At 40.4% G+C, this 13,216-nt stretch overlaps 3 protein-coding genes across 3 annotated transcripts; 1 reads left to right on the top strand and 2 right to left on the bottom strand.

Annotated features, from left to right (window-relative positions):
- Window positions 1-573: 573 nt before the first annotated feature.
- LOC108094609 lies at window positions 574-6,607 on the bottom strand. Its single transcript, XM_017195277.1, has 5 exons — window positions 6,144-6,607; window positions 3,356-3,534; window positions 2,728-2,998; window positions 1,083-2,318; window positions 574-828 (listed from the first exon to the last, which is right to left on the bottom strand). Exons 2-5 carry the CDS (start codon window positions 3,512-3,514, stop codon window positions 653-655), a joined length of 1,842 nt encoding a protein of 613 aa, XP_017050766.1. The 5' UTR covers window positions 3,515-3,534; window positions 6,144-6,607; the 3' UTR covers window positions 574-652.
- Window positions 6,608-7,731: 1,124 nt separating this feature from the next.
- Window positions 7,732-9,068, top strand: LOC108094633 (protein-lysine N-methyltransferase EEF2KMT). The gene is made up of 3 exons (XM_017195325.2): window positions 7,732-7,924; window positions 8,085-8,853; window positions 8,924-9,068. The coding sequence occupies exons 1-3, from the start codon at window positions 7,853-7,855 to the stop codon at window positions 9,028-9,030; spliced, it is 948 nt and encodes a 315-aa protein (XP_017050814.1). The 5' UTR covers window positions 7,732-7,852; the 3' UTR covers window positions 9,031-9,068.
- A 508-nt stretch (window positions 9,069-9,576) lies between these two features.
- On the bottom strand, window positions 9,577-12,087 carry LOC108094625. Its single transcript, XM_017195314.2, has 3 exons — window positions 11,870-12,087; window positions 11,539-11,796; window positions 9,577-10,840 (listed from the first exon to the last, which is right to left on the bottom strand). Exons 1-3 carry the CDS (start codon window positions 11,928-11,930, stop codon window positions 9,717-9,719), a joined length of 1,443 nt encoding a protein of 480 aa, XP_017050803.1. The 5' UTR covers window positions 11,931-12,087; the 3' UTR covers window positions 9,577-9,716.
- Window positions 12,088-13,216: the final 1,129 nt, after the last annotated feature.

Genomic DNA, 13,216 nt, shown 5'->3' with positions numbered 1-13,216 from the left:
CCAGGATTATCCAAGGACCGATAACCAAAGGAGTGGAGTTGACCCTAGTTTGTATTCCCAAAAGGATTCGTATTCGCAATCGCATTCGCAGCCTTTTTTTGTATTTTTTTTCAGTAGACTCCTTGTGTTTTTTTTTCCTGGCTCTCCCTTCGCTAGTTTGTAGTTATATGTATAAATATCTATTATATCTATTTCAATCTATACGAAGATTAATGGTTGTCAGGCGGTTGACAACGTTGTAATCGATGTGCAACCAAAATATAGCAAAAATTAACAAACGAATGATCAAATAAATTAAAATAAAGCAAAGTCATTTTAATGTACCTATGTACCTACTCTACCTTGTAAGTATGATTGAATAAAAATAAAATATATCATCGGATTTCTACTAAAATAGCAAGAGTGACTATTTTTAAGTTTTCTGAATTTAAAATGCATTTATTATATTTCTTGCCATGGTCGATATAGGAAAGTAAAGCTGAGAAATCGCAACCCCAAAAAGTATGCTAACCAAAACTGAAAAATCTTTTGCGTTATTCAGTTTAGCAAACTCTTAGGGATACGGATTGCAAATATAGCTGTTCTTTTGGTACATTTATTTTACAAAACATTTCCTTAAAAACTAGCAAAAAAAAAGGTTCTTATTGTGCTACTATGTCTTTGAGTTGGATAAAGGTTCCGAGGGCTCTCGTCGCCTGTCCCCTAATCGTCTTTTCCGAAGATACCTGCGAACCAGGGCCTCCAGGCTCCAGGACGCTGCCGCCAGGAAGGACATCATATTGAGACAGTGCAGGGTGACTGAATAGTTATAGCGATCACGCACCAAGCCTATACGTAAGGAGGAGAAAACAAATAAATTGAATTAAAAATATTATTGAGAACCTTAATAAAAACAATGATTTTTTTGACAGACTTTAACTTTAGATACTTATTATTAAAATATGAAAAATTATTATTATAAAATGTTAACTTTAAAAAATGTATATATGATTGATTTCAACAATTATTATTAACAATTTAATAATTTTTCGTGTAAGTAGGTATCATAAGTTTTTCATAAGTGTATTCAAGTGATAACTCACCCACAAATGGACCCCCAATCAGGGTGAACAATCCGGAGATGAGCAGTTGGAGTCCGGAGGCGCCTGGCAAGCGGTTGAGCGGCACGTAACCTGGGATGATCAGTGGCCAGAAGATGGTGCGGACGCCCTTGCAGAGACCGATCCACACGAAGCTGCCGAGGATCATGCTGTAGGATCTCGTGCAGGCCACCACCGTTCGACCCAAGGCGATTCCCACGACGCCGATGAGAAAGAACACCCGATTGTCCCACGGTATCTTCTCGGTGAGGAAGGGCACAAAGAAGCGCATAGTTATGTCCAATCCCGCCAGCAGGGACATGGCCAACGTGATTTGTGGATTGTCGAATCCAAAGTCCACCAGGATAAAGGGTGTCAGAATGGAGAAGTTCAGTTCCCCAAAGTTAATTATCGTGAGTCCGGCAACCAGATTCACGAAGGTGAAATCGCGCAGCAAGTCCAGATCGAAAAAGGCCACCACCTTGGCCAGGAAACTCATCTGCGGATCGTGCCGAGGTATCTCCACTTCCTCCTCCTCCTCCTGCAGCCTTTCCCTTCTGTGATTATTGTTGTGCTCCTCCCGCTTTTCGGCGCATCGACAACACAACTTGGCCTCCAAATTGGACTCAACGCGCTCCCGCCGAAAGTTGTTCGGTCGCAGGAACTCATCGGAATCGCTGTTTTGCTCTTCGCTGATTGGACAGTGCAATCGCTGGGTTTGCTCCAAGTCCTTGGAACTCGAAATGGTACGGAAGCGAAGGCGACCCGAGGTGAGTGACATGCGGGATCCAAAGTAACCATCGTTGGCCCGCGAGAGCATCGGAGTGCCAGGCTCACAGATCTCGTAGCCTGGTCGCTGGACATCGTCATCCTGGCACAGATACTGACTGGAGAAGATGCCCCCGGGCTCTCGCTTCTGCTGCCAGGCACAATGGGCACACAGGTGCTCCGGCTGCTGTTGCTGCTCCTGATCCGGTGGCTCCTCCGCCGGTTTCACGTGGTACCGCACTGGCTGGTAGATCAGCGCACAAACAAAAGCGTGAAGCGAGATGGCAGCGAAGAGGAGCGTCGTGCCCTTCACCCCGTAGATGGTCAGCAGGAAGGTGACCAAATGGGGCAGGAAGATCGGGCCCAGTCCCGTTATCGTCCACGAGAAACCCGCCGCCCGGCGGCGCTTCTTCTGGAAGTACGTGTTGATCGCCAGCGAGGAGGCCGACACACTGATCCCCATTCCGAAGCCTGAGAGGATTGGGAAAATATAATAATTGATATTAAGTAGCGTTAAGTACTTATTTATACAAATATAAACTAAGCTGATTAGCTTGACTTTTGACTAATGAAAACCAAATTAATCACACCTTGTATAAAAACAAGAAACATACATAATTTTTTGGGGGCCCCCTAGATTTTATTTTGCAAAATCAAATTCTCCATTTTTTTGGCATTTTCTCTTCAGTAAACACTGCATAAAATGGCCAAAATCAATCATATTAGGATTGAATTCAATCAGATAATAACTGCCTTACTCAAAAACCTTTTTCCCTAAAGCTCCTAAACTTACAACATGTATGCAAAAAATTTCTGTAACAATACTGTTATTAATTCTGGCAATAAATTTGAAATTCAAAATGAAGTTATTTATATTTACCAAAAAGAAGGGCGTAAGCCACCATGTAGCCCAGAAAGGTTTCGCAGAAGGCGGTCAGAGCGATGCCGGTCGAGATTAGGAGTGCTCCCGCCATTGCCACCTGTCGAAATGTAAACCTCCTGAACATCGGTCCATTCAGCAGACCCGTGCAGGCCGATACGGCCGGATTTGTGTTGATGATCGCCGTGATCTGGGAACTGGACATTCCCAGATCGGAGAGCCGCTCCCTGAACAGGAAGCCAAACTGTTGCAGGCAGGGATAAATGGAGAGCTGTGGAGAGAGTCTGTTAGAGAAATTCGGAATGGGAGACTTTAAGCCATATTCATAATCTTATCTTATATAAGAAAATTTTATATACCTGTTTTGTTTAAATGTCTAAAATTTTAAATTTCAGTAAATACATCCATAAGTCGATCTTAAGGTCAAAATGATGCTTTCTTACTATATCCTTTAACACCTCTTTTAACTTGTCAAGCTTATAATTTCTATATGTCTTAGTTTAAGAACCCTGATATGATATTAAGAAAATTTAAATAGTTGTGTTGCTATTTTAACAGTGAATTCAGGGGCTTTAATTACATATATGAAATTATAATATTACATTTGATTCGTTTAAGTTTTACCTACATTGGACACGCCAGCGGCGACGCAAACGAGCCACGCCCATCCCCCGTCGGGCGCCACAAAGTCCTCGCCCAGATCGCTCTTGTCTTGTCTATTGTAGTACCGAGTCCGGGAAACCCTGGGCAGAGGTCGGGTTGTGTCCTGGTAGACCTTCTTCTCCATGACGATGGCTCTCTAAAAAACTAAAAGATGAAATCACAAATCATAAAAATGGTACAAATATGTTCAAGCGTTAAATATAATCATATCATGCATGATAATGATAATACTTTGGATATGATAATGAAAACGATGTACGTATTACCCAAAACTTTCCGTTATCAAGACAGTAGAGTTCTATCCTTAAAGATCTTATGGATCTGAAGGAGTAAATCATTGAATGGGGCTTCAAATCACATGCTCGTGACCCTGGCGACAATATGAAATGGGGAAGTGAAATGGGGAAAATTCCACTGAAGGCAGCTGGCCGAGTTCGTAAATGATTTACGGCAATTACTTGGCGCAATACGCTAACGATCACTTGTCACAATTAACCGCCAAATGGCTGTTAAGATGCGACCAATGGAGATCTGGGATTCGTGGCGCTTGTTGTTGCCATCTGAAAGCGGACGAAAAACCGGGTTCATGGCCAAGAGTTCCGAAATCTGCGGATTTCCAAAATGGGAGCGAGGGATTCTTCACCTGCGACAACCTTATCAGCGGCGTCATGTGACAAATTTCGCTACCCGCAGACACTGATTTCAAGTTAGCACGCAAATTGTGAATCATGAAGGTCAGGGGTGTCCGGTCTGTAGGATGTCCACTTATCAGCAGTGCGTTATTGAATCCCACAGTGCTACCGATTAGCCACGATCAATGGGAAGCTGTGTCCCGGGATTCCGGACGGGTCCAGTTTTGCGGTGCGTTGGGCTGTGCAAATCACATTATCGAGTGGTGAAATCGGGTGGAAAATAGTCGGGGAAGGGGAGAAACCAGCCCCAAGTGATGGTTATTGGTAGTGAAATAAATCAATTGATGGCCGAGAAATAAACAAACAACACAATAGACCAGAAATTGGAATTGATAGATTATTGTAAAAGGGCATTCACATCTACTAGTATCACCTACAAATTATTCGCCAAATTCTTCGGACCCTCTTTTCAGTTTACTGATAATTAAATCCCCAAAAACAAATAGTGATTTGTGCCGTGAACAATCATTTACCCGAAGATCTATCTTTTCCAAGAACTAATTTGATAACAACTGAAAACTTAAATGAAATTGCTATTTGAGAAATAATTCAATTGAGCCTAATTTATCTAAAAATATTCCACAGTATATTGGTTTGCGTTCTATATTATTCGGCAATGTTTATATTGTTTCAATTAGCATCGATTAAAATCTTAGTTATCACATTTGGAACTAAAGAGTTCTTGGGTAGTAATCTGTACAGTATAGCATATATATGGTACGGAATTTAGGAGGTTGAACCAACACGTTTTTACAATCCAACGGATAACTGAAAGTACATACTTTTAAATATTGGATAATTATTGCACAGCTGGCTAAGCAGCGCTTGCATTCAAATGTTCATTAGTGGTTACAAAATTATAACATTTTCACGTCGCTCGTAACTCATTTGACAATTTGTCGCCCCAAACTGACAGATTCATTTTAGAAACAATGAAACTGTTTGTTTCCAAGTTTGTGTAACCATAGATAAAGAGAAAACATTTTTAATAAGTTTCGTAACAATCTTTTGGGCATTATTGGCTTGTAAAACTTCCATATGCTCGGGTCTCTTGCCAATAAAATTGTGACTGCTAAACACTTCGAGGTTCTTCAATCACTCGAGTTGATTGAAAACAATTGGCACCGCACTAGATACCAATCGAGATAAGCAAAGCCCACTGACTATGGATCCATTGATAAGGGTGATAAGATTGCGATGACGACTGCTTACATGGCTGGACAACTTGGGCTTTAGTCCCACGATTAGGAGCCAAACATATTTTGCTACCAACTGCGCCCTCCAAAGAGTCAACGATTAGGTTATTGATACTTTCCCGCCATCGATTTTCGCATACACTCAACCTATTTTTTACTTCATCAATGAAAAGCAACTGCAACTCTTTTCCAGCTTCTGTTTATTTATAAAATTAAAACTTCGATAAAAAGCCTATTGTTTGCTTTAATTTTTATTTGTTGGTCAATGCCAAACATTACAAGTTTAGTTAATTAATTATGAAAATACAGTCAAACATCATTTCTTTAAAAGTCAAACATATTTTATTAAACATTTTAAACTTGAAGTCTCTATAATTCAAATTAATAAGGTTTTGAAATAAGCATGAAATCTGTGTGTATAAATAAATACATTTTTAGAATAATTAATTTTGAAAATAATCGTTTTATAATCTCAATCAAATTTGTACTACAAATTTTTTGTAGTAAAGAAACAAAATAGTTAATCTGAATCAAATTTTTACTACGAAATTTTTGTAGTAAAGAAACTAAATCTACACAAAAAAGTTTAATGACCTGACTAGCCCTTGAATTTCGCTCTAATCACATTTTTCACAGAGCGTTAAAAACAAAAACACCGCGTGAAAACACTGAGAATCTCCCTTGTGGCTTTTACTACTCACTATTTCCTGGCTTTTTTAATCGCGGGAATGGGAATCAATCAGGTGTTGCGAACATCTTGCTGATTGCAGGGCAGAAACCCCGTGCAAGGTGTGTGATGGGAACGTGTCGCACCCCCCAATTCCCATTCCCAATCACGATCCCAATCACGATCCCGCCCACTCACCTATATACTATCTGTGTAATCCCAATGGGTTCCGTATAGTATCTTCCTTGGCAAACGCGCCAATTGGCAGTAGAGCTCTTCCTGCGCCAGCGGTTTTTAGTTTTTATTTCGATGGGTGCTGCCTCCGTCGTGTTTTTATTTTTATAACCGATACACTACGAGATGCACTCACTCACTCACTCACTGAATGACTGGCAGACTGACTGGCCCACAGCTAATTGAGATGCAAAAGGGGGGAATAGGGCCCAAGTTCAAGGTTGTAGGAACCACTCCTTGACTTGTCCAATGCTAAAAAGTAGACACTCTCCGCGTTCCACGAATCCCGATCCCCACGACTTTCGATCTGCGTTTTGCGATCTTCGGTTTGATTCCGAAACCAATTCAAAATCTCATTTCACAAGCACTCGTTATCGCGGCTCCCAGTGGCTTCCATCGCCGCCAGCTGCGGAAATGAACTAAACCGATTCTGAACAGAACAGAATCGCTATGAACTTAAATACCGACGATGGGGAGATCGGATCGGATCGGATCGGGATCGGGATCGACTAGCGCCAATCGATCGGCACTATGTCCACGTAATGGCAATGTCGTTCGCTGTTGTTGGTTAACAGCACTGTTCGAGATGAGGCAATATTTTCGACCACCCTCGAAATTGATCTTTGCATCCTCCCTTTTCCCCTTTTGCCCCAAAAATAAACTTTTAGACGCCGGTTGGCTATGTCCAAATTTTCCATGCCAATTTTGTTTTGACGTGGAGGTCGATCGCAATGTGAGAGCCCAAAAGTTGGCAGCAGAGTTGGGACTTTATCCAAATAAACACACAAAATCCAATCTAATTTAATTAAAACATTTTCAAAAAAAAAAATATGACTTCATAATATTACCTTTTTTTCAATTATACATTTTCCAAAGTAGGGAATTATTAAAAAAAAAAATTGAAAACTATTTTATCCTGAGAACAATAAAAAATGATTTAAAAATATTTTGCGCCTTTAATTAATGTATTGAAAATGTTCTTAAAAATGTTGTGGGATTTAGAATTAAAAAATTAAATTCGGTATAGTCTATGCGATTATTTCAAAAGGAACTAAAATGGAATAAAATTATAATTATATATAAATTGGTAAACACCTTAAGATTTAAATTCCATCTTTCGCGCGCAATAACCAGTGTCGGAAAGCGTGGGCGTTTAATGTACATACCTAGGCAAAATGTGTTCCCAACAATAAATAATTAAGTAAGGGAAAGGTTCTATTTTTATAATTTTTCAATATAAATAACTCAACAAGAAAATACGACCAACTCAACATTTAATAAATCTGAATCTGAGAACATTAATGCCGGTCTATGTATAAAAAAAGCATAGAAAGTTTTTAATAAATATTTAAATTACAATAAACAAAATCATTTGAAAACCACTTTTATTTTATAAACATTTTTAAATTATTCTCGATATAAACACATATTTTATTGAAGGGTTGTAGGGTAAATTAAAGACAAACCCCTTCTAGATATTAATCTAGGTACTCCCCGAGTGCCTTGGAATACCCTATATGTTTTTTGAGGCCATATGAAGTGGTTGGTTTCTGTCACGGGCACATTACTTTCAGCGCCGGCTGCGTTTCACGTTGTCACTTTCGTTTGGCCGAATACGAACTAACTAACATTTTAAACAAACAGAGGAAAAACCGGACTTGGATCGACGGAAAATGTCGGAAAAGTACAGTAAGCTGCAGAAGCAGTTCCTCTGCTGCTATCCGGTGAAGAAAATGGCCTGGTCGGTAAGTTTGGAACCTGCGATATTGCAACATCAAGTAGCAACACCACCAGTTGCACGCCAACAAAGCGAGTGAAAACCTGTAGCTTCGATATTCGATATTATTGTTATGATTTCAAACGAACGAAATAAATAAAAACAAAATTTAAAATATGTTTTTGCAGTCCGTGAAGTTGCCACTGAATTGGGAGGAGCAGCAGGAGCTAATTGAAGCAACCTGTGGACATCCGATGAACCTGCGATATCCAGTGCGTCGTAGTTACTTGGAGGCATTCCTCAAACAGCTGATGCAGTTGCTCAAGGACCAGGAGGATCTGCACGACGACATCTACAGCAGTCTGTGCGCCAGAATGGCGGAGAGTCCAGGAACCTCGTATGCCTACAAGCATTATCTTCTCACTCCGGATGCCCACATAACACTCCGGGAATCGAAGAGCTTCGTTAGCGAGGGAACCACCGGTTTGTGCACCTGGGAAGCTGCTCTCGCTCTGGGCGACTACCTCCTCCACCATCGCGATTTGATCAGGGGAAAGAATATTGTGGAACTGGGAGCTGGAACTGGTTTACTGGGCATCCTTTTTAAGCTACCAGCATTAAAGCTGGATGTTGGCGAAGTACTCCTCACCGATGGCAGTGAACCCTGTGTCCAGCTGATGCGTGAAAATATTGCCTTAAATTTCCCAGATGCTCCAAAGGAACAGATTCCCCAGGCGGAGCAGCTGAGCTGGAATGAAGTCAGTGAATTCCCCTGGGAGTCCCGTAAAGAAGTGGATGTTCTACTCGCGGCGGATGTGATCTACGATGACACACAGTTCACCGCTTTGTTGGGAGCATTGGACTTCTTTATCAAGAGGCGAGGAGATGCCTTGGAAACCTATGTGGCCAGCACAGTGCGAAATATGGATACTCTGAACAAGTTTATGACCCAGTTGGGTAAGTTTTATGATTGTATTCCAAGGAAATCACATTGATTTTAATTAAATGCTCGCTTTCTTCTTTCCAGAACTCCGTGGCTACAAGGTGACTCCATGTGGAAATATATCGGCGAGTGCCAGCCACTTTTGTCGCGATCACACCGCCGCCGTTCAGATTGTCTTGATCCGGCGCTAGTTTTTAGTCCTAAAATAAACCAACCCAACGAAAACAAACACACACTATCTGGATCTCACTTAAGAACTTTATTGTCATTCTGTTTGGATTCGGAAGGCAGATACGCATTTCTTTTTTTTTTTGTTTTAGTGGTATGACGCATTCCAAACTTTGTTCAAAACTTTTTTATAACTGAATGACGAAGGAGTAGTGTTCCCTGATTATGGTTTAATGTCAAAATACAAGGTTATTGATCTGAAACATATTAAAATCTATGATTACGGGGAAATTGCTAATTTAAATAATGATTCACTTATTTTTGTTTACCCCAGTGACGATTTTTTTGTACTTTTTGTATTCACAAATAATAGGTAATCAGTAAAGGCATATAGTATAGGCATAGTATAATAATTACTTCAAAATAAAATCATCGAATTTAGAACCAACTTTTGGCATTGTTCTTGTTATACTCCTAAAAAAAATACATCTGAAAGCACAGCATAAGGTTCTAAATATTATAGGAATATCAATTATTAAAACCTTTTCCAAATCAGTTCAGTCGCCGTATTTCGTTTGAAAATTCATTTTATTTTCGGTTAATTAAATACTGAGTATTTATGATTAAAATAAAAAGTGTGCGATTAAATCGGAACTGCCACAGAAGAGAGGATACTCCTAAATCCGAAACATTTGTGATGATATCCCGACTACTGATTGATGGTGGGAATGGTGCCGTCGTTCAGCCAGCGAACGTTGAGCTGCTCGATCTGGTGCTTCATGAAGATAATGCCGTACACCTCGTACTGGATCTCCAGCAGATGAGCTCGATGGGTCCGCGGCACCTTCATGCCAACCACCAAAGCCAAGAGCGCGGTGATGATCAAGAAGACGAATCCCTGGGCCATCAGAGTGCTCGAATCGGTGGCATAGAAGTAGGAATTCTTGTCATCCGCCACAAAGTAGAAGTAAACGATGCTGGTGCAGACCAGTTTGAGGACATAGGAGACGCAAATGATGCACTCGGTGAACCGCAGGTGGGTGACCTCCAGCAGAAGGATCTGCTGACTGGAGTAGGCGAGTCCAAAGAGCACGAGGAGCAGCCAAAGTGACCACCTGGATTCCGTGACGCTGCAGAGGATCATGGCCAGCAGGGTGAAGAACAAGAGGGCCACCTGTGAGCCCACAAAGGTGACCTTCACCGAGAGGAACCACTGGGGAATCAGGGCCAGCAGACTCCCGCCGAAGATCGCCCAGAACATGGCATCGATGCCAGAGAACTGGGTCAGCCGAATGGCGGGATTCAAGGCGAACCAGTAGACAAAATAGACGAACAAGGCAAACTGAACGGCTTCCGTGAAGAGGAGGAGCAACATCATGTTCCACTGCTGGTTTTTGGTCACATAGAAGAACTGCAGTCGCTTGATCACCTCCGATCTCTTCTCGAAAATGCTGCCATTCGAATTGGCAATCCGCAGATCGTTGTCCAAGCTATTCACCAGATCCACGTTCCCGAGGAAGTGGAGCACCTTCTGGCCAATCAGAATGGCCAGCATTACAGCTGCCACACTCAAGTAAGTGCCAGCGAAGTTCACGTAGATGCCATCGATCAGTTGCTCCGTTGTCGCCGTTTGACCCGCCAACTGATCTACGTTCCGGCTGTAGGAGGCCACAATAAGACTGACCGCGGATGCCACACCCAGTAGGTAGCAGCTGCAGCTGGCGGAGATCACCAGGGCACGACTCTCCTTGGAGCTAATCGTGTGCAGGAAACTGTAACCCGCCACGAAGGTCGTGCTGTGCGCCACGTACGAGATGTAGGCTCCCACGTGATCTGAAAACAAAAAGGTAACAAGTAAGAAAACAGGGAGTTTTTTAAGAAACCTCAACCTTTACAAAAAAAAACCATCGATGAATACAATTTTTAATGGTATTTTACTCACTTGCAAAAAGAACACAAAAAGTGAGCCACAATATTGAGTTAAGGTTTTAAAAATTCGAGATAATTGATCCTTACAAAAAATCACAACTGAGAATAACGCATTTTATAAATAAAAAACGAACAGTTTTTGTGGTGTCATGCACAACAGTTCTTAAAAAAACAATATTGACAAAAATTTGAAAGCTGGACTAAAACGTTAAAAATTTTGAAAACTTAACAAAGTATTTTTTAGCTTAAAAAGTTGAAATGTTTATGTTTTTACTTAAGTTGAATTTGTCTAATTTAAGTTCAAACTAATAATATAAATCTGCTTTACTGCTTTCACGTTTTTATTATTATTTGGTAAAAGGACATGAGTGTTTATTGTTTTTTTTTATTTATTTATTGTTTAATGTTTGTTATTGCTATTATTATTGTTTGTAATTTAAATTTTTGTAATAGGTTTCCGGTTAAAGAAACTCTACTGTATTTAAGTTTGTTCATTGTTTTTGACTTGCTAATTTTGCAGTTACATTAAACAAATAATGAAAACTTGAAAGGGGAGACCTTTGAGTTGCAGTGGCTAATAACGTTGTTTTTGTATGACATACCAAATCCATCGGCAAAGTAGAAACAGCTGGCAATCAGATTGAAGACTCCGGCGGAGAGAAGCAACCATGGCTGCCAGTAGACGATGCACTTCTTCACGAGCTTCACCGCCAACATGGAAAGGGCAGTGATTACCGCCCAGCAGGCTCCCAAAATCAGAGGACCATAGTAAATCAATCCCGCACTTAGATTCCTCTCCGCCACAAAGGCACAGATCGTATAGCCAAAGATCATTCCACAAGGCAGGAAACTCAGGCAGACTGTGGGTGAATATTTGGCTATATATAGTAATCGGATTTCCCCAAGAAGGTATCCCTCGATTGGGTGACTCACCCACATAGCTGGGCGCATACTTGAAGAACTTCAGCAGCAGTTTGCCCCACATGTTCGTCATTTTTTTCACTCGAAGATTGGACCAAGATTAGACTCCCTGCGCTGATCGGAGGAGCTTAGAGCATTTTAGCCAGCAGTTGTGGAGAGTGGATGGTGGAGATGCCCACGATGAGCCGCCAGACCAAAATGGGCCAGCAAATGTCCGGCGGAGGAGTCCACTGCGGCGAAGGCGGTAAAGATAACCTGGCGATAAGATAAGCCGACCATGTGCATGTGTGTGATCAGGGATACACAGTGGGAAAATATATTTATTTAGGGTTTAAAATCTTTTCATTTAGAGTTTACAGCAAAAATGTAAGGTAAAAAATGGTTTACAACATTGATACAATTAGTTAAAGCAAACAAATAAATAAATATACTTATAAATGTTACTTATTTACCACATAAAATATTATTTCTCTCACAGATTTTTTCCAAGGCTTTTTAGAAATTATATTTTTATTTCAAAGAGTTTTAGTACAGTAAAAAGAAATTAGCGGTTAATTAATCTATTTTTGAGTTTTACAAATTATATGTTTCAAAATTATATTTTAAGCTTTATAGAATATATATAGTATTTCTGCAATCAATATTTCCCAAGTGTATCTCTTTGTGAGTGACTAATGCCGCAGTGGAATTAGCCACCCAGGCGGATAGACAGGTGTCCGTTGACTGACAAGTTCCTCGGGCTATGGATTATAGTTAGTGACGGTCCCTTATGTTAACCTAATGCCAAGAACATTTATGGGGCTATTTAAATAGAAAGACCATGACTCTGCTCGCTCGATGGGGCTTAAAACTAATCTTAAATGGCTAATAGTGATAGGGAATTCGGGCCATCAAACGTCCGGCGATAAAGCTTGGGAAATTGATTTCAATATTGTATTATATTCCAGTAGGTAGGTAGGTGTTTTATCAGGCGTACGTGAGTTGGTGGGCGATTAAAGTGGGCGGGGGTGAGTTGCTAGTTAGTTTGTTTACCTTTGAGCAGACAATTGATTGGAGTTGAGAGCAAAAACCAGAGAGAGAGTGGCAAAAAGTAATTGAGCGAAAAACCAGGCTGAAGAGAGCATGGATGATTAAACATTAAGATGGTATCTAAATCACTGTAATAACTACTTAGGAAAACCTAAAAAATTCAAAAATATTTGGCTTTAAATAAGATAGCCATTTGAGTTAAAAAATAAAACGATTCTTAAGACATTAATATTACGGCCTTAAACTTGTATTATAAAATTTACAAAATTTAAACATAATGATAAAATATTTACCATATTTTTACAAGGTGTCAATTACCTTTTACCAATT

The sequence above is a fragment of the Drosophila ficusphila genome, unplaced genomic scaffold, assembly GCF_018152265.1.
Source record: "Drosophila ficusphila isolate 14025-0441.05 unplaced genomic scaffold, ASM1815226v1 contig_198, whole genome shotgun sequence".
In the NCBI taxonomy this organism is placed as follows: Eukaryota; Metazoa; Arthropoda; class Insecta; order Diptera; family Drosophilidae; genus Drosophila; species Drosophila ficusphila.
The sequence above is the reverse complement of the archived record's forward strand: the minus strand, read 5'-3'. Positions and strand labels throughout refer to the sequence as shown.

What these genes read in the sequence shown, in the direction of transcription:
- LOC108094633 (XM_017195325.2), top strand. Translation starts at nt 7,853, where the DNA reads ATGTCGGAAAAGTACAGTAAGCTGCAGAAGCAGTTCCTCTGCTGCTAT. An exon ending in TGAAGAAAATGGCCTGGTCG is followed by an intron (nt 7,925 to 8,084) that starts GTAAGTTTGGAA and finishes ATGTTTTTGCAG; the next exon opens with TCCGTGAAGTTGCCACTGAA. An exon ending in CAAGTTTATGACCCAGTTGG is followed by an intron (nt 8,854 to 8,923) that starts GTAAGTTTTATG and finishes TCTTCTTTCCAG; the next exon opens with AACTCCGTGGCTACAAGGTG.
- LOC108094609 (XM_017195277.1), bottom strand. Translation starts at nt 3,514, where the DNA reads ATGGAGAAGAAGGTCTACCAGGACACAACCCGACCTCTGCCCAGGGTT. An exon ending in TCGCCGCTGGCGTGTCCAAT is followed by an intron (nt 2,999 to 3,355) that starts GTAGGTAAAACT and finishes CTCTCTCCACAG; the next exon opens with CTCTCCATTTATCCCTGCCT. An exon ending in GATTGGGGGTCCATTTGTGG is followed by an intron (nt 829 to 1,082) that starts GTGAGTTATCAC and finishes CCTTACGTATAG; the next exon opens with GCTTGGTGCGTGATCGCTAT.
- LOC108094625 (XM_017195314.2), bottom strand. Translation starts at nt 11,930, where the DNA reads ATGACGAACATGTGGGGCAAACTGCTGCTGAAGTTCTTCAAGTATGCG. An exon ending in GTATGCGCCCAGCTATGTGG is followed by an intron (nt 11,797 to 11,869) that starts GTGAGTCACCCA and finishes ATTCACCCACAG; the next exon opens with TCTGCCTGAGTTTCCTGCCT. An exon ending in CTACTTTGCCGATGGATTTG is followed by an intron (nt 10,841 to 11,538) that starts GTATGTCATACA and finishes TTTTGTTTTCAG; the next exon opens with ATCACGTGGGAGCCTACATC.